This window comes from Pyrus communis, chromosome 13 (genome assembly GCF_041283825.1).
Source record: "Pyrus communis isolate YQ-2024b chromosome 13, ASM4128382v1, whole genome shotgun sequence".
Classification (NCBI taxonomy): domain Eukaryota; kingdom Viridiplantae; phylum Streptophyta; class Magnoliopsida; order Rosales; family Rosaceae; genus Pyrus; species Pyrus communis.
This window is the reverse complement of record NC_142577.1, coordinates 6,076,060-6,101,807: the sequence shown is the minus strand read 5'-3', so window position 1 is coordinate 6,101,807 and position 25,748 is coordinate 6,076,060. Positions and strand designations below refer to the sequence as shown.

At 39.9% G+C, this 25,748-nt stretch overlaps 1 protein-coding gene and 1 pseudogene across 1 annotated transcript; one reads left to right on the top strand and one right to left on the bottom strand.

Annotated features, from left to right (window-relative positions):
* The first annotated feature begins 11,226 nt into the window (after positions 1-11,226).
* LOC148691663 (uncharacterized) lies at positions 11,227-19,083 on the top strand. The gene is made up of 3 exons (XM_088683377.1): positions 11,227-11,455; positions 11,618-12,134; positions 18,519-19,083. Exons 1-3 carry the CDS (start codon positions 11,227-11,229, stop codon positions 19,081-19,083), a joined length of 1,311 nt encoding a protein of 436 aa, XP_088539503.1.
* A 373-nt stretch (positions 19,084-19,456) lies between these two features.
* On the bottom strand, positions 19,457-23,152 carry LOC148691662 (uncharacterized; annotated as a pseudogene).
* Between the last annotated feature and the right edge of the window lie 2,596 nt (positions 23,153-25,748).

The following is a 25,748-nucleotide window of genomic DNA, read 5'->3' as shown; positions in this document are numbered from 1 at the left end:
TTTTATATCGGAGAAATCTTTAAGTTTAAGCTACAAATATATATAGTTAATATTTCTAACACATCTATTAAACAAAGAAACTTTTATATTTAATTCAAACTAATGCTTGACAATCTCAAAAATTTCATTATAAACTTCTATTATTTGATGAAAGCAACTAATATTAATATCGATATTTGATGTATTCACGAATATTTCTACAAATTTACATATCAATATTTTATCGATATCGATATTTTAAACACTGATGAAACCTATATAGAGTTCACCATGATGATAAGATTTTGTGTCAATAATACAAAAATAAGCAAAGAGAAATTAACATATTTTTTATTATATAAAAAGCCATCGTAGCAGAATGTTCGTATCATAAACCTTCTCACCAGTACAGACAGGGTAATCATGTTTAACGTCAAAAATGTCATATTCTAAAACTAATGTAGAATATAAAATATAAAATGCAAATACACGACGACATTATAGACGGCTAAGAGTAATGCCCGCATTAATTAATTTAGTTTAAAAAACTGAAATGACGCCTGAATGTTTTTTGTGTCAATTTTGACGTCTCTTATGTTGCTGTCAATTACAAGTTAAACATAACATTTCGGATGGAGCAAATGTTGGAGACGTATTTGTCCCTCCACCTGTATTTGACATATCGGATGGATATGTTGTAGTAGCAATTTTCATATTCCACACACACCTTTGTTTAGCCAATTGCGGCAATATTGCTTGTTGAATTTTACTAAGCGTTGATTTTGTCGTAGAAGGAGTGCTGAGACAATTTTAATACTAAGCGTTGTTTTTGTCAGAGTTGTTTTTTATTTTTTGTTTTAGGCTTTCTTGGGCTGGTTTGGTAAAACCAATATTTAAATTTATTCGACACGGTTGACATTTTTATGAAAATATTCAAAAATTAAAAAAAGGTATGGAAATGGAGTGAAGTCTAAACTTCACTTCATATCGGATAAACTCCTAAGTTTATTTTAAAATCAACATATATCGTCGATATTTCTAGCATGTTTGTTAAATATTGAAGAAACTCTTATATTTCGTCCAAACCAATGTTTGACAATTCCTAAAGTTTTATTTTAAATTTTCATCATCTTCAATCGAAGACAACATATATCGATATTGATATTCGATATATCCGTCATGACACACCCCGAACCGGAATGTCAACTAGGACTCCAAATCGAGTTATGTTGGTCGACACCAGGAAGGTGACGAAGCCATAAAGCGTAGTGATGTGGAAAATGTGAATAAATTTAAGGGAGTTTTAACGAAAAACCCGCGGTACTGTTCACTTTAACAAAAAACAACATTTTTACATTAAAAAGTCAATCCTCGTACTATTCACGTTATCCTTTATTTTTTCCTTATCATTTAAACTCAAAGTTTTCAAGCATTTTTCATTAGTTTTCCTTAAATTTAAATCTAAAAATGCCTAAATACAAGAGTGCGCTATGAGCGGGAATGAACCCAATTCACACATGGTGACGGAGCATAAGTACAATATGGTAAAATAAGGTGAGAATTATACCATCAATGATAATCGCCTACACCAAGATTTGCCAATAATCCTCATGGTACGAAAACTTTACTACTAGCAGCTAGAGGGGCGAAAAGTAAGGGTGAATGGGTCTAAAAATAAAGTTTTAATAAAAACCTTTTGAAAGTGTTATAACCCCTCGCCGTAAAACCCGTATAGCTTCTAGAAAATAATACTACTACGCAGGTATAAAAACCAATGCCCAAGAGCAGCAAAATTGAAGTATGCCATGTCATAATATCTCAATAATAATAAATGTAATCCAGGTGTGAAACCAATATAAAATAGTATGTCAGTCAGAGTCACCTAACGTGGCTTGTACGACTAGACCTGTAGCTCATCAATCTAGGCTACCACACAAGTCGAAGTCACCTAGTGTGACCTGTACGACAGACTGGCACCAGACTTGGATCCAAGGTGAGCGTACGGTGTGGGAGATGAACAATCACATGAAGGCTGACCCTAGCCTTGGGCTGGAGCACTAATACTGGAGTGCAGCCATGATAAGCTCTAAATAAATGTGTGCATACCAATGCAATACAACCCATTCAATCACATAATACTCACCTGAAACTTACCTTGAGTCTCCGCATCATCACACAATACAATTCACAAGTGTAACAATGCAATATTTAAAATGTAACTTATTTACGACATGGCAAGCAAAGCATGGTTCCATAAAAAAAAATAAAAAAATAAAAAAAATAAAAAAAATAAAAAATAAAAAACATTTCTAGAAACCGTAAAGTTTTTATATATATATAATATAAAAAGGAAAAAAACCCACTCACCTGAGGTCCGCGCTACAACTCCCTAGCACGAATATCAAGGTGTCACAAACGATCGGGCCTAGAACAAATATCAATTCACAACTCAGAATTTGTGTCGATAGAACACGTAACTTACGTAAAACACATTCCCAAGGACGTTCTAGAATGATTTGAAACCCATTGACCAAAAGTCAACCGTCAATCAAAGGTCGACGGCAGGGTCCACAACCCTACGTAACTCGATCCGAAAGATCTACACCTCAAATTTCCGATCCATAAATTCCAAAGATCCACATTATGCTTCTAAAACATCATACTAAGTTTCATTACGATCCAACAATTGGATCTCCGCCAATTGCAAATTCAAGTGGCGGTCAATGTTTTATTTTATGAACTAACAAATCCAATTCGGGAAGATCCATACGTTGGATTCCTGATCTGTAAGTTTCTATGATCCTCATAAATTACGTACTATAACATAATAAAGTTTGGTGACAATCCAACGGTCGGATCGTCGATTATTATAATAATCAAATGACAGACCTTATTGGAACTAGGTTCAAACGAAGGAAATTCGTTAATCGGACTTCACATATAGAATTGGAGAATCAAATTTAGTCTAGGAAAGTCAAGGGATGCCTCAGCCCACTCGCCTCTGCCTCGCGCTGCCGTAAACGGCGGTTGGTGGCCCCGACTCGCTGGAAAAATCAACTATTTCTAAAAATTCTCAAACTTCAAAAAAATGAAGATCTCAATGAGTAGAGCAGGTTTTATACCTATGGCTAAGTCTAATTTGGTTGGGAAATGCCCCAAATCATCCTCAAACCGCCAGAAACCCCATAATAGGTGTGCTTTGATTTGACCTCGATTCGAACTCCGACGCCCCCAAAATTGTTTGGGCTTTGTTCTTAGGTTCAAGGTGAGTGGTTTAATAGTGGTGATGGTCGACGATGCTTTCACGATGGGCGGATCTCCACCGTGACACCTTCGGAACCCACAAGTTTCATTCTTCCTCAAAACGGGGTCAATCTAGGTGGATTTTGGGTGGAAATGAACGAGGGGAGGTTAGGTAGATGTTTGGTAGTGGTGGTAGGACGTGATTCACTGGAAAAATCGCATGAATGGCATCGGAAAGCTCGGATGTCGCCGGGTCGGTTACAGGTCAAAGGGAACCCAGCGGGTGACACACCTCGACCGAAATCAGGGCTTGCTGGCCATCATGTGAGAGTGACGTAACCATGTGCACAATGCAGAAGCTAAGAATAATAATAAAAGTACGAACAAATAAAACCCAAACTGCACATAGGGTAGTTAACATACATGTGCAAGCGTAAGTGTGAAAAATAATACTCAGAGCACCGAGAGCCTAGTACAGTCCAGAGGAACCAACACTAACTAAACACACCCAGAGGTGGTCCTACACTGGTGATAATCTATCAGATATGCAGAGAATTCCTTGTGAGCCACCAAAAGAGCAATCCAAACTAGAACCTGGAGAGGCGCAAAACAAAAAGTGTGAGTGGGCAAAAACACAGTTTTTCAAAATTATTTCATTATCAAAAGTTCTAACCCCTCGTCTTAAAACCTATATAGTTTCCCAGAAAGTAGAATATACACATACATAGAAAACATGCTTAGAAATATGCCATGTCGAATGCCACCACATAAAATGTAAATAAACCAGGTAATGTCAAACAATGCAAGTAACATGTCAGCCGGAGTCACCTAACGTGACTTGTACGGCTGAATCTAGAGCTCAAATCCCTAACTCACTAACTATACCTGCACACGAGTCGAAACCACCTAAAGTGGTCTGTACGACAGGACTGGTGTAAATAAATATGCTCAAGTGCTACGATCACGTGAAGACTGGGCGAATAATCGCGAGTCACCTACGAGTCGGAACCACCTATAGTGGTCTATATGATAGGACTGTGCGCCTAACTTGGATCCAATAAGCGTGTGGTGCGGGAGGTGAACATCACGTGAAGGACTGTGCCCTACTCTGGGGCGGGAGCACTAACATTGGGGGTGCAGGTTATGAGCTCTCTATGCATCTCACATAACTACTAAACATCATCATAAACCATAACTTACCTGCCACTTACCTGTGCGTTCGCAGCACCAAACACACATATATGCAACTACTAATGCATAAGTAAATAGGCAAACACAACGCATGGCATTTTAAAACATATAAACATTCCATTTCATTTTCTGGGAAAACCACAAGTATATAGGTATATACGGAAAACCAAAAGCCCACTCACTGGTATGTGGAAGGGTCGTGACCCCCTTACCTCAAGTGACTGCGCTCGTCCTCTGGATAGGTCTCACCTATATGCGAAACAACTATAAAAACGTCAATTTAAAGCACATAACCAAAACTAGTTAATAACTTCTCATACAATGCTCAAATGGGGTGTATGAATACACCAACGTGATCTACTCAATCTCACGAACATCTTCATAATTTAAAAATAATTTTTCGATGTCTCACGTGCCGGCCAAGGCACGTCCACACGCGCCGCCCACGTGCAGGCATATGCTTAGCAGGTTGACGGAATCCCTAACAATGTTAGGGAATATTTCGTCCAACAGTAAGCATATTCCGTTAAAACTAACCTGACGTCGTTAAGAATATTCCGTTAACTTAACGGAATATTCCCCTGTCTTCTCCGGTGAGTCTCGCCAGAGCCGCCGCCGTCAACATTGCCGGAAACTGGGAAAAAATTTCAAAACTTCATATCTTCTTCATTTCTCAACCAAATTCCACGAAATTGGTACCAAAATGAAGCTTACAACAAGTAGAACAAAACCTTACCACTTTGGAACCCTAAAACCAATGGAATCTCGCCGGAGAAACTTCACAAAATCCGACCAAACCTACAACTCACGATCCCGACATCCAAAACCTTCCAACGAACCACCCCGAACTTCCTAAGGACCTTATTAAGCTTCCTACAAACTTCAAATTTCCTGAAAAACAACATTTCACCTATGTATGAACAATGATCAAAATCGGGGTTCCATGGTTCGACGTGAAATTGAAGGATTTCCTACCTGAAATAGGTATTGTTGAACTCGTATGAACCTCATGAACACAAGGGTATAACCTTCCACCTCGATCTGCAACGTTTTCGAAGGTTTTTTGTCTTGTCTGGATGAGGAAAAAGAAGAAGGAGAGAGAGAGAGAGTCACGGGACAGGGCAGAAGATGAGGATGAGAGTGTGGGTGCATGTGTGTGGTCCAGATGCAGCCAACCAAAACCCCAAAACAACCACACAACGAAACATAACCACTAGGGGCAAAACCGTCATTTCACACTTGCGGTACAAATAATCCGGGACGGGCTATCACAGCGGGTTCCTTTCCTTCTCGCCTTCTTTCATTTCTCTCCTTACCCATTGGTCACTCTCTTCTCTCTCATCTTCTGAATGGGTGTCCCGCCCCTCATTTCTCTCATTTATCTCTTCTCCCAACTGTCTATTTCTTCTTTTATTCAATCTGGGCCACACATGTGGCTTTCCAGATTTTGTCCCTAACTTCGTTTGTTAATAACTCATTCGTTATAACTTCAAATTACATTCCGTTTGCGCTCACGCGCTCATAGCGATGAGTACTATGAGGATACGCCAAGAAAACGAATCTTACGTGACACGACAAGGCAGTCAACAAAAGTCAACGTATTTGTTTTGAAGGGCATTTTCATAAATTCACAAATTAAAATTATTAAAACCTTAAAATTTGGAGACGGGTCATTACACGTCAATATTTCCACAAATTTGTTCATTGATGTTTTCATCGATACCGATATTTTAAACACTAGATAAAACATAGATCCTAAATGAATAAATATAGTACCTGCTATATCCGAATTACATATATATATATGGCTTCGTTGGTATTAGCTAGCTTTCCTTGTTGCTCTTCCTTGTATCGTATGTGTTGTGTTCTCCTAAGCTTCAGGGTACAAGCCACATCGCTCAAGAGAAAACAACTTGCAGTGCTTTCTCACACCCTAACCTAACATAACATGCATGCATGCAACTTCTCTTTTCTAAGAGAGCACCTTTGTTACTTAACACTTGTCTCCGTTCAAAAGTGGTCATCATCCACTTTGTTGACGGATGAGTGTGTATGTATTGCTTTCTTCATATATAGATTTGTGTAGGTGATTAGTCTCCATTAATTCATTTAGTGAACTTAAAACTCTTTTAGGCCTACTGATATGATTCTAATTACCAACATAAATAGAGTTAATTGTAATATAATTGCTCATGCAAAGTTGTTCTCCACAAGAATTGAATGACTAATTTGTAATTAAACTAACCCTTAATTAATTAAAACAAATTTTATAAAAAATTTGAGATTTTGAAAGTTAAAAGATTAAAATAAAAATTAAAAGAAATCTGAAGATTTGCACAAAACGGTAACTAAGCAAGAAAAACTTTTTTTTAGAAGAAAACAATTATTGGAAAGACTAGGTTTTAGCCGTCACCATTAACAATCCTATGCAATTTTACCAATTACTTATGAATTTCCACATAATGCTTTGAAGGTTAGGTTGTCCAAATGCATATTTTCCTCGTGATGTTCAAACGAAAACATATATCTAACATGTAACCCGTATGTTATGTTTAGATTAAATATAAATATGCAAGACCCATTAAGCTTTTTGAAAATCCTTTGAAAAATCATGCAACCCTTAAGAGTGTGATGTTCGCCTTAAGTGAACATACAAATTACTAATTACAAGAAGCCTTCCTCAATTTTAGGGTGTTGTTCCAACAGAAATTGCAACAAATTACTTGTCTAATTACCCTAATGGCAGCTAAGCATTAACCTAGTTAGATAGTTTAAACTCAATAATTAATAATTCAAAGCAAGATGCATCCATTCATAAGTAAATTAATAAAATCACATATTCATGCCAAGGCTCATAGCCTCGCCCGAGCAAAAGGAATTAGATACACATATTCATATTAAAAACCAAAGAAAATATCATTAAGTAGAAAAGGATTGAAAACACCTTATTAGGTAAAAAGTTTGAAATTCACCAAAACTTCACTAAGTTCTCCCAGTGTCTCATAGGAAACAAAATAATAAAAGAATAACTTAAAAATACAATCAAAATCTGATTGGGAAATCTACCTAGCAGATAAATAGTCACGTTTCTGGATCTTTAGGACTTCAAAACAGGCCCAAAACGTCTTGAATTTAAGATTAGGACCTCCTCTTCAAGTTCCAAGAAGAGCCTAAGTCCAAATTCATCATCTTCTAGCCCAAAAGTTGCAAATAAGCTCTACAGCCCAATCTGCCAACACTGCGTTCTAGATATAGATTAATTCGTCACAGTCAGATGTTTCGGAACGAAATTCTAAAATTTTGACACAACCTTCTTGACAGAATCACGAACCCGCTCCAATTGGAATCACTAAAAAATTACACCATTTGATTACTTTATGCTAAAAAATGATTCGCATGTCCTAAATTGATAATACATTAAAAAAAAAGTATCAAAATCTCACCAAAATAATCACCAAAACACACCAAGAATAGAAGAGTATAAAATCAACATATTAATCATGACATTTATATTATAACACCTGGTATACTGTCACCTTGTGTTTTGGTTAACTTGGAAGATCTCTCGCAAACATGAAAATAAGCTAACAAATGCAAAAGGCACGCTCTCACATGTTAGCAAAAGCAGGAAGACTTTACCTCTGTCTAGGAATAAGTGGGAAATTAGGAACTATTAGACCATCTCCCTTTCAAATTTTAAACCTAAAATTTAAATTTAAAGACTTACGTGACACTTTGGCATCTTTTAAACTTTTGATCTCCAACCGATATCTCAAATTTTAAACATAAAATAATAATTCATATGTATTTTCTTTGCATTGGGAATGAAAAGAAACAAAAAGATAATGGTTTAAACCAATGAAAAATTAATAAAAAGCATTTGATAATTAATTAAAAAAATCTGAAGGTGTTGTCGAATTTGGCAGTAAATGGGAGAGATGTCAATCCATGTCATGCCACATTAGATTTGGCTTCTCAGTTGGAAAACATTAATACTGTCTTTTGTTACCGTTATTGCTGATTTGGACATTTTGACATGTCCTTTGGAGATGCTCTTTGGAATTAGAGCTCATCGTGTCATTTGTGTTCAGGTCGCTACTTGCTTTCCCCACCTTCTCTCTTCAGCTCCTCACTCCCAGTTTCACTCCCACTCACTGGTACTCTCTCTCTACCTTTCTCTCTCTGTATGTCAATTATGCATGTCTGTTATGCTAATGACCTAAACTTTTGATAGTCCATCATTAATATAACATATATATATATATAATATAGAAAGAAATATTTTCTTGTTGCATTTTATTTTGTTCTACACCTGAATCTGTTGGTATGTTTGATTTTTCGGAAGCATTCGTAAATTAATGTCATAAAAACTGAGCTCAGCTGGAGGCTATGGTTCCTGCCCAACCATTCATGGAGGCTTATCAACTCCATGACTGTAAACCATTTATCAACCCAAAAGTGGTAGAATTATCAAAGAAATGGGCCGAAGGCCCACTTTCAAAAAACATCGATATTATTCTCAACTTGGTAATTATCAAGTGCACAATTCGTCAGGTGTGAGATTTTATCACTAAAGACCTCGGTATTAGTTGGAGTAGGGTTATAATATTTAAACTCTTTTTTTCTCAAAGATACGGTATATGTGATATATTTTAACACACCTCCTCACATGGGACCAATTAGTGGGTCGCACATGAGAGATCCACATATCGACAACCACGTGGAACCAATAGGACTCACCCATCACGTGGGTTTAGAAGCCCACTCTCTGGCTCTAATATCATGTAGAATGATCAAAGAGAAGGGTCGAGGACCCACCTCCAATAACATCGATATTGTCGGCAACTTGGTAATTACCAACTACACAATCCGTCAAGTGTGGAGTTTTATCATAAAAGGCCTTAGTATTATATGGAGTGAGATTATGATATTTAAACTCTTTTTTTTCTCAGAAATACGATCAATGTCGAATATTTCAACTTGTTGATGATGATACTGATAGCATTGATATACTTCAATGCACAGGTAACCAGAACAGCACTCAGCATCTTGAAACTGACCACCTCGATCCCTATGCAACCGTTGGATTTTCAACCTCATTGGCTGACACTATGTTCGACACTGACAATTTTTCTGGACTTTGTGAAGAAGGTGCATTGCAATCCCACTTGTTTGACAACAATGCTTTGACATCTACTTTTGATGCATTTACTTAGGGCTGGAACAAAAAATACCAAAATTCCAAAACCAAACCAAAAAATTCCTGAAATCAAACTGAAAAAATCCCAAACCGAAATTCTTGAAAATTTCGTTATCCAATACTGAACTGATCCTGAAATTTTAGTACAAGAATCGGTCTAAAGTTTTCGGAATTTCGATAATCCTGAACCGAACCGAAATATATATACATATATATATATTATTTAATTTTTAAATATATATTTAAAATTTTAATAGCTGTCTGATTCCGTTGAATCTTATCAAACCTACTGAAGAACAGAAGTTACAGAACTACTCACTCACACACACAGTCATGACAGCACACTGACTCTCTCTCTCTCTCAACTTAAACCTCGCTCACCGTCACCACCTTCCTTGCCGATTTCTCTCTTCGTTTTCGAATCTGGCCACACAAGTGACTCACTTGAGTCACGAATCACCTTTGTGATCTCTGATCTCTCTATGAGTCTCTCTCGACTTCTCATCCCTCAAAGACAATAGAGGAGCCTTTCTTTCTCGATGTCGACTAACTGTGCACCAATTCTCTTCTCCCTAGATCAGGTAAATTTTAGAATTAATTTAGGGTTTGAAATTCCATTAGGGTTGGAATTCTAGATTAGGGTTTGTGAAATTTAATTTAGAGTTGGAATTCTAGATTAGGGTTTAGGGGTTGAAATTTAGGGGTTGAATGCCTAGTTTTTTTTTTTTTTTTTCTCTCTCTCTCTCTCTTCTAATGTACTATTTGCCCAGACTTGAAGCATCCTTTGCTAGTAGTTTCTAGGGTTGATATTTTGTTTTTATATTTTGTGCTTTCAATTTGTTTACTGCTTTCTGTAGGCGGGTTTGTTAGAGTAAGTCCACCGTTGTGGATTTCTCGGGGGACAGTGGACCAAACAAGGCTTGATAGCCTGGTTAAAGCCCTCCAGCGTTGGGAGCCCGAGGGACTGGGCAGGCTCGAGCAACAGGCCTATGAGGAATCACCAGCCTGCGAGCCCGAGGTGGACCTGACGCAGGGCTGACATCAGCCTGGCGTCAGTCCCATTTTTAAATTTTTTTTCTGTTAGGCGCGTGTTCCTCACCCACTCGTAGGGACGCATCAGCCAACAGATTTAAGACCCCAGGAGCCCGCAGTGCAGTTTGCCTTAGTTATCGTTGTGACACGTGGCACAATCTGTTTGTTCGATCTCAATGGCTCTTTAAAATGGGTCGTTCGATTTGCAATGGTAATTAAAAAAAAAATTGATTTAATATCAACCGTTCAATCTGAGATCGACGGTTGATATTAATCTTGTTTATAAATAAATAAATAAAAGAAAAAGTAGTTTTAAAATTAAGGAAAGTTACCGTTGTGACACGTGGCACAATCTGGAGTGTTGGAATTCAAATTTTTTTTATATCCAACCGTAGAGACTAATTAGCTGAATAAAAATTTAGAAAAAAAAACTATAAAAAATCCGAAAAAAAATTCTGAATTTTTTTAAAAAAAAAATTGTTTTTACTTTTCTATAAATACCTTCTCATTATCATCTACCTTACACCACAATTTCATATTTTCTCAACTACTTTCAACTACTTTCAATTTTTTTCAACAAAATGACTACTGATGCAAGTACGAATTGGTCGCTTCTTGAAGATGTTGCGTTGTGTACTAGCTGGGTTGAAGTTACTCATACCAATTATCTTGAGAAAATGGTTGGGAAAAGAACCAAAGAATCAATGTTCGGTCGTTGGAAATTACTTAGCCAATCGTTTAGTATGTGGAGAGACGCCTTGACACAAGCTAGTACTAATATTCAAAGTGGGGAAAATTACTCGAATCAGGTAACAATATATTATTTATTTGTTTGTACTATACCCAAATTTACATTATAATTATTTGTTTGTATTATTTATTTGTTACCTACTTACATTATAATTATTTGTTTGTATTATTTATTTGTTACCTACTTTCATTATAATTATTTCTTCTCCCGCATTGTGTAATAACTTCAAGCACAAGCTTGGTACGGTGCCAAAACCAAAAGCAAAAATAAATCATTCAATTGGTGGGAATGTTGGAATATTGTCAAAGATTGTCCTAAATTCAAAGTTGTGCCTGTTGGTCCAAAAGTTTTCATGAACAGCTCCCCTCTACGCTCTACACCCGATTATGGCTCGCATGTTCATGAAGATGATGCAGAAGAAGTGCCCGAAACGCTCCTCCCTGACCAAGCGTCGGGTTCGACCCGTTATCCAATTAGGCATGAAGGTAAGAAGGCTTCAAAGAGAAAAGGGAGTTCTTCCAAGAATGATTATGCAAAGTACATGGAAGAACTTGCTCGCCAAGGTGAATTGACTTTGGCGCGGGAAATGGTGAAATTTGAGGCTGATAAGGCTAGAGAGGAGGCAAAAGCTGCAGCTATTGAGAGAGAATTTCAAGCTAATGAGAGAGAAAGAGAGTTATTCCTCACTAGGACCAGCGGCATGGAGTTGATCTTTGAATGGAAGGTTGAAATGATCCGGTAATGGTTTAAATTCTTGAGTGGGTGTCTGAATCATTGAAATCAACATGTTAGTGGAAAACAAAATTGAAATTTGAGGAGGTGGCTTACTTGTGTGTTGCGACAAGAACTCAAGGACAAACACTACTTTGAAAATTTCAATGCACTTAGCCAGATTTAGTGTGAGGGTAGTGACTTGTTCTATGTTATAAAATCCAACTTCCTTGGGGATGGTTGTCTCAAGTACATCCTCTTTGATGAATTCTAGATATTCCCTAGCCACTTCTTTCTCTTGAATTTTTGGAAAGGTTTCGAAGATGTCTTTCTTTCCCTATTCTTTCTTGGATTGCATAAATCTGCGAGGAAAAGGTATATTTGGTGGAATGGGGTTAGAAAGAATTGAATTTGGAACAACCTTGCCTAAATTTGGTGGTGGTGGAGCTAGAGGAGCTGGGACAATAAGATTAGAAATGATTAGGTGCTGCGGCAAGGCCTCTTCTAAGCTTGCTGTGGTTGAGTCTTCCTCCTCCTCTTTGGACAACAGCTCTTTGTCCACTTCTAGGCTATGTTTGGACAACTTTATTTTAGCTCCAACTTCCATACCACTTCCCAAAATGATAGCTTCAGCAATTTCAAAATCTCTCGTTGAATTGACAATAATTGAGTTGGAGAGTTCGCTTTGTTCTCAAATTTGTCCCATGAATTCTGCGATCTGTCCAAGTTGATTTTTCAATTCGACCATCTCTTTAGCTTGGTTTTCTAAATCCTGAGTCAAAGAAGCACAAGAAGTATTTAGTATTTGAAGAATTTGAACATGATCCATGGACATGCTTAAATTTGGTTGGAATTGTTGAGGGGGAGGTTGTCGTGGCTGCATAGGTTTTGAATAGAACTCCTTAGATGGTTGCTAATATCCTTCTTGTTGAACTTGTTGAGGTTCCCTCCACATAAAATTTGAATGATATCTCCCACCTGGATTGTAAGTGTTGGAAAACAAGTTGTTCCTTGATTGATTATGGCCTTGATAACCCCAAGCATTGACACTATCCCAACCTCCATTCTCAATTAATTGAGGATGTTGATTAGTTTGATATCCTTGTCTATAGGACACACCAAATGTAGGGACACTTTGCATTGTGGACCTTTCAATATACTGTGACATAAGAGAAGTAAGATTCGCAGCTTGAAGATTAGCAATTGCCATGTCTTGTTTCTGTAGTACCTGAAATCAAAGAAATAAAACTAAATCAAATACCAACAGAAAAAACAAATGAAAAACATAAAGCGATTAGCAATTTTACTAATCCCCGGCAACGGCGCCAAAATTTGATGTGGAGAAACAAACACACAAATTAAACCATATAAATTATGCAATCGTAGTATCAGTAAGTAGGGATCGTTCTATTCCGGGGATTAGAAGGGATGCTAATAAACACAAATTAAACTTATAAAACTGAAAATTAAGTTAAACTAACAACAAAACAATGATTGGGGGGGGGGATTTGGACGAATTTAATTAAAACGAAAGTAAAGTGCAGTAGGTAAATTAAGTTGTGAATGAAATATGAATGAAAGGATAGCTAAAGGATTCTTCTCCACACATGAATCATACGCATACAAATTGATTTCCAGTTATTCTTCCTATAAACCATGAATGACAATGCCCAAAATTAATTGTGAACATCACTAATTAACTCTCAGATTTTCCTAAGTTCATTGAATTGGACTTAGTGACGCAACCAAATTATTCTTCTCAAGTTCCCTAACTATGAAAAGTATGATAGAGATACTTCTCAAAGATCATTAAGTTTTGTGAAAATCATAAGCATTGACAAGGCATTCGTAACTATGAAAAGCATGATACTCTTGCCAAGAATTTACTTAACTCAATCATGACTAATGACTTTTACTACTTGGAAATATAAGTTCATAACGATTAGGTGAAATTCCCTTATATTCTAGCATCAAATCCCTGCATGCAAACTAAGTGTGCACCCTTAATAAATATACAAGAATAAGTTTTCTATAAAGCAGATAAGTAAATCGCATTCATGTTTTATGAAACAATAATTGGATGTAATCAATTTATAGAAAAGATATGATCATGGCTTCAAATTCACCTCTAGCTAAAAAGAAACTTACTTACACATGTTCATCATAACTGAAAAACAATCTAAAATAAACATTGAAAATTAAAATAAAGATAGAAAGAACTTTGAAAATTCCAGCGACTTCAGTGGGTGAATGGTAGGCATGGCACCCCCTAAATCTCTGCAGGAATTTCATATATATACATATATATATATATATATATAGGGGGAAATGGCTGAATCCAAGGAGGAAAGGGTTTTGGCGTTTTTGTGACAGCCCGTCCTCGACTTTTCGTACCGTAGGGGTGAAATGACGGTTTTGCCCCTAGTATGGTTGTTTCGTTGTGTGGTTGTTGTTGGGTTTTGTTTGGTTGATTTTGGACCACACACACACTCCCACACTCACCCACATCCCTTCCCTATTCCGTAGCCCTGTCCCGAGTCCCTCTCTCTTTCCCTTTCCTATTTTCTTGTACGGACAACAACACTTGAAATCTTCACCGATCGAGGAAACAAATTACACAGTTGTGTTCATGAGGTCCTTAGGAGTTCAACCATACCCATTTCAGGTAAGGATACCTTCATTTTCACGTCAAACTCGAGATCCCCCGATTTGGTCACTGTTCATGCACACGTTTATTCTTATGTTTTTGGGAATTTTAAGCTTGTAGGAAGCTCGGTGAGGTCCTTAGGAGGCTCGGGGTGGTTCGTTTGAAGGTTTTGGACGTCGGGATCGTAAGTTGCAGGTTTGGCCGGAGTTGGTGGTGTTTTTCCAGCGAGATCCCATGGGTTTTAGTGCTTGAAAGTGGTATAAATTTGTTCCTCTTGTTGTAAGCTTCATTTTGGTACCAATTTTGTGAAAATTGGTTGAAAAACGAGTGAGATACGAAGTTTTGAAAATTTCTCGGTTTTTCGGCGGCGTCACCGGCGCCGAAGTTTGGCCGGAGAAGATGACAGAATATTCTGTTAGTTTGGACGGAATATTCCTAACGGCGTTAAAGGAATCCGTCAGAGTTAACGGAATATTCCTGACGGCGTTAACTGACGCTGTCAGTGTGCCAGGCACGTGCCTGCGCGTGGGCGGCGCGTGTGGCCGTGCCTTGGCCGGGGCGTGGGGGCACGTGCGACGTCGAAAATTTATTTTAAAAATATGGGGATGTTCCTGAGGTTGAGTAGATCACGTTGGTGTATTCATACACCCCATTTGAGCATTGTATGAGAAGTTATTTCGTATTGTCGGATATGTGCTTTAAAATTAACGTATTTATAGTTGTTTTGCATATAGGTGAAACCTATCCTGAGGACAAGGGTGGTCACTCGAGGCAAGGGGGTTACGACCCTTCTACATACCAGTGAGTGGGCTTTTGGTTTTCCGTATATACCTATATACTCATGTTTTTCCCAGAAAGTGAAATGAAACGTTTATACGTTTTTATGCCATGCATTATGTTTGCCCGTTTAATTATGCATTATTCGCCCAGTCTTCACGTGATCGTAACACTTGAGCGTACTTAATATACACCTAATCCTGTCGTACAGACCACTTTAGGTGGTTCTGACTCGTGTGCAGGTATAGTTAGTGAGTTGGAGATTTGAGTTCTAGATTCAGCCGTACAGGTCACGTTAGGTGACTTCGGCTGACAGATTACATGACATTGTTTGGCATTACCTGAGTACTTGCATTTTATTTTGAGGCATTTGGCATGGCATATTTCTGAGCATGATTTATATATATATATATATATATATATATTCTATTTTTCTGGAAGTATACAGGTTTTACGGCGAGGGGTTAGAACTTTGTTTATGAAATGGTTTTTGAAAAGCTTTGTTTTTGCCCACTCACGCTTTCTGTTTTGCGCCCCTCCAGGTTCTAGGTTAGCTAGCACTTTTGGTGGCTCCCCAGAGGATTTTCCTCGCTTATCTGACAAATTATCACCAGTGTAGGACCACCTTTGGGTGGGTTTATTTAGTGTTGTTTTTCCCGGACTGCATTAGGTCTTCCGTGCTCTGAACTTTGTTTCTCACACTTACTCTTGCACATGTATGTTATTACTTTGTGTATAGTTGGGTTTTTTATTTATTTGTACTTTTATTACTATTTATTAGCTTCTGCACTATGCACATGGTTACGTCATTTCCACGTGATGACCTGATAGGAGCATATTCATGCGACTTAATTAGCTTGTTCTTGTGCATTTATGTTGTGTTTCCTTAGTTATTTTAGTGTTTAAAGTCACTTTTGTGTGTTTTCAGGTTATAAAGCCAAAGTGTGCAAGAAGATGCAAATTGGAGTCTTTTGGAGCAAAAGAGGAATGAATGAGATGAAGACTTGAAGAAATATGAATTCCTACTCCAACGAGGATTCCTACTCCAACAAGGATTCCTACTTAAAGTAGGAAAGTTAACCCTAGGTTTCCCATTTGGGTAACCTTTCCTAATCTTAAACGTCCGTATTTTCTAGCCACTTTGAAGGCCTCGTAGGCACTTTAGGACACAAAACAAAGGCCCTAGCCCCCTTAAACCCCTTTGCTGTGGCCTTTTCCCTTCTCCCCATCCCTTGCCGTGCAAGGGGGGCAATTTTGTCCCATTTTATGCACTTAAAACACATGATCCTGCCCAAACTAAACCCTAGCCGCACCTTGCAGCCACTTCCCTTTTAATTTCTGATTTTATTTCCTAATTCTAGAAGCCTTTGATTTAATTTTAGTTAATAAAAATAAGCTAGGGTTTTATTTTCTGAAACCCTATATAATCTAAAGCCTAGCCGCACCCTAGGATCTTCTTGGAATCACTCTATTATTCATTCACCCTAATACCTATCAGCCGCAGCCACCCTCCATCTTCTTCCTTCAATCCGCAGCCTTCTCCATCCATTCCAGCCACCTCCCATCTCTGCCGCAACCATTTCCACCATTCCAGCCACTATTCAAACCTCCATACACCTTCCACAACCCTTGCCGCAACCCTCCACCTCCCTAAAACCATTCCCAAACCAAAATAGCATCCAAAAACCCCCTAAAACCTTTTTGCCGCAGCAAGGAGAAGAAGAAAGAGGAGCTTGACGTGCATAAATTCAACGTGGAATTGTTGGGCGTTCTAGGTGTAATCAATCTTTTGTTCTCTATGTTTAATTTCAATTTTGTTTCTCTTTCTGTGAACATGAGAGGCTAAATCCCTAGTTAGCTAGGGGGTGATTCAAAACCATGTTTATGCTTGCAATATAAATTGATTACCTTTGGTTGGAATTTCATGAGTTGTGGATTCAATTTGTTTAACTGCTTGATTGATAACTTATTTGTGTATGTTTATTGAGAGTGCACGCTTAGTTTTCATGCATGAATATGATGCTAGAATATAAGTGAGTTTCACCTAATAGTTACAAACTTATATTCACAAGTAGTGGAGGTCGCTTTTAAACGATTGTGTTAAATGAATTCTTGGCACTAGTTTCATGCTCATCATAGTAACGAATGCCTCGTCAACACTTATAATTTTCACGTTGCTTAATGATCTTTGATTGTATCTTTATTGTGCTTTTCACATAAAGGACTTTTGGAGAATGTTTTGAATTGTGTATGCGCTATTCCATCCAATTCATTAACTTAAGGAGAACTTGAAGGTTAATTTAAGCGAACCTAATTAACCCGGGGTGTTGAGTTTCATGATTCATCGAAAGACCAACTGAAAATCATCTTGTATGCAAGTGTGACATGTGTGGAGAAGAACCTTTTAGCTAGCATTCCATCCATATTTTCATCAAATTCGTATTCACATTCTATCTTTATTACAATCTGTGCGCTTTGTTTAATTTCGTCAAAAACTAAATCCCCCTTTACTTTAGTGTTCAATTTAGTTAGAAAGTGTCTTAGTTTGTGTTTCTAAGTGTTTTGATTCAATTTATCACCCAAATTCGTCCAAATTAGTGTAAGTGCTCAAAACTGCCCAGATTGTGTTTTTAAGGCAGTTTTGAGTGTTTTGGTGCTGTTTTGAGTCTTTTGGTTTGTTTTAGTGTTTTAAGTGTTTAGTTTTGCATTCTTCGAGTCTAGTTTAGTGTATTAACCTTTGTTTTATGTTTTTGAGTCAGTTTTCAAGTGATTTAGCAATCCCTTCTAATCCCCGGTTTAGAACGATCCTTACTTATACATATACTACAATTGTCAAAAGAGGGTTTTAATTTGTGTGCTTATATATTTCGCATTATGGCCAGCATGCTCTGATCTCGGTCGGGGTGTGTCAGTTTGGTATCAGAGCCTAGGTTTTGGCAGTCCTGCACTTTTGCGAGTATTCTAATGGTTTTAGTGTCTTCTATCAGAATTATGCTGCCTCGTCGGGAACCACGTCGCTCTGTTGAGCCTAGTTTCCCTGATGTAGCTCAGCTAGGGGAAGCTATCGCTACAGCTATTCAGTCGGCGCTCCACCCTCCCCAGAGGACTCTTCTGGAGACTATGTACAATCTGAAGCTGGATAAATTCGAGGGCCACGAGGGCTTTGAGGGTGTGGAGTGGTGGCTAGAACATATTGAGAAAACTTTTCGTGTTCTGCATAATCAGGGGAATCTCTCTGTTGAGAAGTGGGCCGAGATGACATCTTGGTTTTTGGGTAAAGATTCTGCATCCTGGTGGGAGCAAGAGGTTCGTCGTTTATCTCCAGCAAAGAGGACTGATTGGGAGGTATTCAGAGAGTTGTTCAGGAGAAAGTTAGTGCCTCCTGAGTATATTGACCGCAAAAAGCAGGAATTCATTGAGTTGAGACAGGGGAAGTTGATAGCAAATGAGTACTACCAGAGGTTTACTGATCTGTCTCGTTATCATTCGGATGTTGTTGGCAATCCGGCAGAGATGCTTCGTCGTTTCCATTTGGGCACTAAGAAGAAATGACGTTCGATGACGACCACTACCCCTTGTGACAGCTACCAGGACTTTTATGAGATTTTGTTGAGAATTAAGGATTCAGAGAACATGCCCAGCGAGAGTGAGAAGGAAGAGAAATATGGCAACCAGAGGAAAGATGACAAGGGCAAGGGTCAGGCATCGCTCGAACCTCGCAAGTCCCAGAGTTTCAAGAGGGGTGGCACTAGTTCTAGCTCTTCTAACGATGGTTTTAGCGCCACTGGTCAGGGTCGTGGTGGTAGGTTTGCTGGTGGTGTTAGAGGCCAGAGGCAGGGTGATGCTGGTAGAGGTAGGGCCCCAATTTGCCGCAGGTGTAATAATCGACATTTTGGTGAATGCAAGCGAGGCAGTGGCAGTTGCTTTACTTGTGGGCAGATGGGACATCAGGCTGCAAATTGTCCCCAAAGTCAGCAGAGGCCCCAATAGACTTTCTTGCCACCACCTGCACCGATCCAGTAGGTTCCTGGTTCTGGTAGTTACGGGCAGACGGGTCGAGGTGGTGCCTATTACTATCAGGGCGATGTTGTTCCTTATGCCTCAAGACAGTATCCATATCCCCAGGATCCATATTCTCAGGGTGGTTATACCTAGTATTCTGGTGGCTATATGTTGTATCCTCCAGTTCCAGCAGGTGGGTCTTAGTGGTTTCAAGGAGGACAGTCTCAGCAGGGGGAGATTGCTGTGAGTAGTGCAGGGTCTTCGAGGCAGTCTGGTCAGCCCAGTCAGGGGCGTTGTGCACAGAGTCGTGGTGGCCAGACGAGTAAAGGTCGTGGTGGACGGCAGCAGACCAGGGGCGTATTCACAAAAGCGTGAGTAGGCAAAAACAAAGCTTTACACGACCCGGGTGATAATCAATCGTGCAATCATAATCACTGAGCAGCTCCATCCACCTCCGCTGACGAAGATTAAGTTCCTTCTGCGTAAAAAGATACTGAAGACTCTTGTGATCAGTAAAGATCTTACATTTCTCTCCATAAAGGTAGTGTCTGCACAACTTCAACGCAAAAATAATGGCGGCTAACTCCAAGTCATGTGTAGGGTAATTCAACTCATGAGGTTTCAGTTGCCGTGAAGTATAAGCAATCACCCTACCATGCTGCATCAACACACAACCCAAACCATTCAAAGAAGCATCACTATAAACCTCGAAATCACCACTATCATCCGGAAGTGCCAACACAGGTGCATGAGTGAGACAATATTTCAGCTGCTGGAAACTCTGCTCACACTTATCATCCCACTCAAATTTAATGTCCTTCCTCGTTAATCTCGTCAGTGGTAAAGCAATCACAGAAAAATCCTTAACAAACCGTCGATAATACCCTGCTAAACCAAGAAAACTCCTCACCTCAGTGGCGGTTCGCGGTTGTTCCCATTTCTCCACAGCTGCCACTTTTTGAGGATCCACCAAAATACCCTGAGCTGAAATGACGTGCCCCAAAAACGCAACTTGGTCTAACCAAAACTGGCACTTGCTAAACTTAGCATACAATTGGTGTTCCCTCAACCTTTTCAACACCAAAGTAAGATGTCAAACATGCTCCGCTTTCGATTTAGAATACACCAAAATGTCATCGATGAAAACAATAACAAACCTATCCAAATATGGCTGGAACACCCGGTTCATCAAATCCATAAAAGCAGCTGGTGCATTCGTCAAACCAAATGGCATAACCAGAAACTCGTAATGACCATAACGAGTCCTGAACGCCGTCTTAGGAACATCATCCCTAATAATCTTCAGCTGATAATATCCAGACTTCAAGTCAATCTTGGAGAATACACAAGCACCTCGAAGCTGATCAAATAAATCATCGATACGTGGCAACCGATAACGGTTTTTAATCGTCACCTGATTCAATTACCGGTAATCAATACATAGCCTTAAAGTTCCATCTTTCTTCCTCACAAACAATACTGGAGCTCCCCAAGGTGAAATACTAGGCTGAATAAAACCCTTATCCACTAATTCCTGCAACTGGACTTTCAATTCCCTTAACTCAGCGGGAGCCATACGATAAGGAGTCAAGGAAATAGGATTAGTACCTGGAAGCAACTCAATGGTGAACTCCATGTCTCGGTCTGGCGGTAAACCAGGTAAATCTTCAGGAAAAACATCAGGAAAATGTCTGACTACCCTCACATCCTCAACTCTACTAGGAGCAGCCTCATCCAACATCACATGAGCTAAGTACCCTTGGCAACCTTTTAATAACAACCTTTTCGCTCGTATAGCAGAGATAACGCCATGTCTCACCCCACTCTGCTCACCCACGAAAGTAACCACAGGTAGTCCAGGACGATGGAACGTAACTATTTTCCCGTAACAATCAATATTGGCACGATAGAAATGCAACCAATCTGTGCCCAGAATCATATCAAAATCAACAATATCCAACGGGATAAGGTCAGCTGGCATAACAACATTCTCCACTATCACTAGACATCTTGGGTACACACGATCTACAATACATCTCTCCCCTCTAGGCATAACGAACTGTAAATCATACCCTAGAGGTGTGGGGCGAGGTTGCGTCACTTGAGCAAATGTATGAGAAATCACAGAATGCATAGCACCACAATCAATTAATACTCTAGCAAAATAACCAAGGATATTTAACGTACCCATGATCAAATCCGGATTGTTCTGAGCGTCCTGCAGGGAAATGTTATGAATACGCCCCTGGGTCTGCTGTCGTCCACCTCGACCTCTGCTCGCCTAACCACCACGACTCTGAGTGCCACGCCCCTGACTGGGCTAACCAGACTGCCTCGAAGACCCCGCACTACTCGTAGCAATCTCCCCCTGCTGAATCTGTCCTCCCTGAAACCATTGAGAACCGCCTGCTGAAACTGGAAGATACGGCATATAGTTGCTAGAATACGGAGGATAACCACCCTGAGAATATGGGTCTTGGGGATATTGATACTGTCCCGGGGCATAAGGAACAGCATCGCCCTAATAGTAAAAGGCACCACCTCGGCCCGTCTGCCCATAACTACCAGGACCAGGAAGTTGCTGGATCGGTGCAGGTGGTGGCAAGAAAGTCTGCTGCGGCTTCTGTTGACTCTGGGGACAATTTGCAGCACGATGTCCTACCTGCCCACAAGTAAAACAGCCACTACTGCCACGCCTACACTCACCAAAGTGCCGATTATTACACCTTGGGCAAAGTGGGGCTGCTCTACCACCATCACCCTGCCTCTGGCCTCTAGCACCACCAGCAAACCTACCTCCATGACCCTGATCAGTGGCGCTAAAACCACCGCTAGAAGAGCTAGAACTAGTGCCACCCCTCTTAAAGTTCTGAGTCCGACGAGGCCCGAGTGACGCCTGACCTTTACCCTTATCATCTTTCTTCTGATTACCGTCTTTCTCTTCCTCCTCACTCTCGCTCGGCATATTTTCTGAACCCTCAATTCTCAGCAGAATCTCATAAAACTCCTAGTAGGTATCACAATGGGTAGTAGTCGCCATCGAACACCACTTCTTCTTGGTGCCTAAATGGAAACGGCGAAGCATCTCCGCTAGGTTGCCAACAACATCTGGATGATAGCGAGACAAATCAGTGAACTTCCAGTAATACTCATTTGCTGTCAACTTCCCTTGTCTTAACTCAGTAAATTCCTGTTTCTTACGGTCAATATACTCAGGAGGCACAAACCTTCTCTTGAACAACTCACTGAAAACATCCCAATCAGTCTTCTCAGCTGGAGTCAAGCGACGAAGTTCCTGTTCCCACCAGGATGCAGAATCCTTACCCAAAAACCACGAGGTCGTCTCTACCCACTTCTCGACAGGGAGATTCCCCTGACTATGCAAAACACGAAAGGTCTTCTCAATATGCTCTAGCCACCACTCCGCACCCTCATGACCCTCGTTGCCTTTGAACTTATCCAACTTCAAATTATACATAGTCTCCAGAGGAGTCCTCTGGGGAGGGCGGATCGCCGAATGAATAGCTGTAGCAATAGCTTTCCCCAGCTGAGCAATATCGGGGAAACTAGGCTCAGCAGAGCGACGTGGTTCCCGACGAGGCGGCATAATTCTGACAGAAGACACCAAAACCATTAGAATACTCACAAAAGTACAGGACTGCTAAACCTAGGCTCTGATACCAAACTGACACACCCCGATCAAGATCAGGGCATGCTGGCCGTCACGTGAAAGTGACATAACCATGTGCACAATGTGGAAGCTAATAAAATAATAATATAAATATTACGAATAAATAAAAACTAGCTTTACACAAAGTAATAACAAACAAGTGCAAGCATGACTCTAAGTTCAGAGCATGGAAGCCTAATGCAGTCCAAAAAGGAAACGACACAACAAAAGCACACTCGAAGGTGGTCCTACACTGGTGGTGGTCTGTCAGATATGCCGGGGAAATCCTCAGGGAAGCCACCAAACGTGCTAGCCAACTAGAACCTGGAGGGGTGCAAAACAAAAGCGTGAGTGGGCAAAAACAAAGCTTTTCAAAAACCAATTTAATAAATAAGTTCTAACCCCTCGCTGTAAAACCTGTATACTTCGCAGAAAATAATATATATATATATATATGAGTCATGCTCAGGAATATGCTATGCCAAAACCTCAAAGTAAAATGCAAGTGCTCAGGTAATGTCATATCAATATCATATAATCTGTCAGCCGGAGTCACCTAACGTGACCTGTACGGCTGAATCTAGAGCTCAAATCTCTATCTCACTAGCTAGACCTGCACACGAGTCGGAACCACCTAAAGTGGTCTGTACGACAGGCCTGGGTGTAATATATAAATACGCTCAAGTGCTACGATCACGTGAAGGCTGGACGAATAATCGCGGGTCACCTACGAGTCGGAACCACCTAAAGTGGTCTGTACGACAAGCCTGTGCACCTAACTTGGATCCAAGATGAGCGTGTGGTGCGGGAAGTGAACATCACGTGAAGGACTGTGCCCAACTCTGGGCGGGAGCACTAACACCAGGGGTGCAGGTTATGAGCTCTCTATGTATCACAAAACACTACTAAACATAACATAAGTCATACTCACCTGGCACTTACCTGTGTGTCCACAGCACCCACATACATATATACACATATGCACTAATAATGTATAAACAAATGGCAATATAAAGCATGGCATATAAACGAATAAATGTTTCAAACCAATTTCTGGGAAAAGTATAAGTATATAGGTATATACAGAAAACCAAAAGCCCACTCACTGATAAGTAGAAGGGTCGTAACCCCCTTGCCTTGAGTGACCACGCTCGTCCTTGGGATAGGTCTCATCTATATGCGAAACAACTATAAAAACGTTAATTTTAAAGCACATAACCAACTTTATGAAATAACTTCTCATACAATGCTCAAATGGGGTGTATGAATACACCAACGTGATCTACTCAACCTCAGGAACATCCTCGTATTTTCAAAAAAAATTTTCACCGCCGCACGTGCCTAGCACGCTGACGGCGTCAGTTAACGCTGTCAGGAATATTCTGTTATCTTTAACGGTTTCCGTCAACGGCGTTAGGAATATTCCGTTAGTTTTGACAGAATATTCCGTCGTCTTCTCCGGCGAGGCTCCGGCGCCGGAAAATCGGGAAAACTTTAAATCGTCCTATCTTCTTCGTTTTTCAACCAAATTTCACAAAATTGGTACCAAATTGAAGCTTACAACGAGAGGAACAAGTTCATACCACTTTCAAGTGCTAAATTCCATGAAATCTCGCCGAGAAAACACCCCCAACTCCGGCCAATCTCGAAACTCACGATCCCGACGTCCAAAACCTTCAAACGAACTACCCCGAGCCTCCTAGGGGCCTCACCATGCTTCCTACAAGCTTGAAATTCCCAAAATCATAAGAAATTACGTGTGCATGAACAGTGCCAAAAATCGAGTATCTCGAGTTCGACGTGAAAACGAAGGTAACCTTACCTGAAATGGGTATGGATGGACTCCTACGGACCTCACGAGCATGGATATGCACTTTGTTTCTTCGATCTATGAAGATTACAAGGGTTTTGGGGTGTGTCCGTACGAAATGGATGGAAATGAGAGGGAAAGGGAGCTCGGGACAGGGTGCAGGGCAGGGGAAAAGGGTGTGGGGTGTGGGAGAGTGTGTGTGTGGTCCAAAACATGCCAACAAAAACCCAAAAACAACCACACAACGAAAATCACACTAGGGGCAAAATTGTCTTTTCACGTGTACGTTTTAAAATCTTCGGAACGGGCTGTCACACCATTCCAGCAAAACTAGGTGACTAAGTTGTTGGGTTATGAATATGAGATACAATATAAACATTGGGTTGAGAATGTAGTAGCTCATGCTCTATCTAGACTACCTAGTTCTAGTTCTTTGCCTATGGATTCTGATGAGAAAAAAGAAGAAATTCTGGAATGCAAAGCTATCACTTATCCCTACTTTGGTTGGATGGATGAGTTAAGGAGGAATAATGAACATAATGAATGGATTTCTCAGAGAATTCAAGAGGTTCTTACCACTGCCACTACTGGAGTTAACAGTTGAATCCTTAATTTCCTAAGTTCCAAGTTGATAATGGCTTTCTTAGGTACAAATCAAGAATTGTCATTAGTCCTACATCACCCTAGAGACAAAAGTTATTCGAGGAGCATCACTCAACTCCAATGACAGGTCAT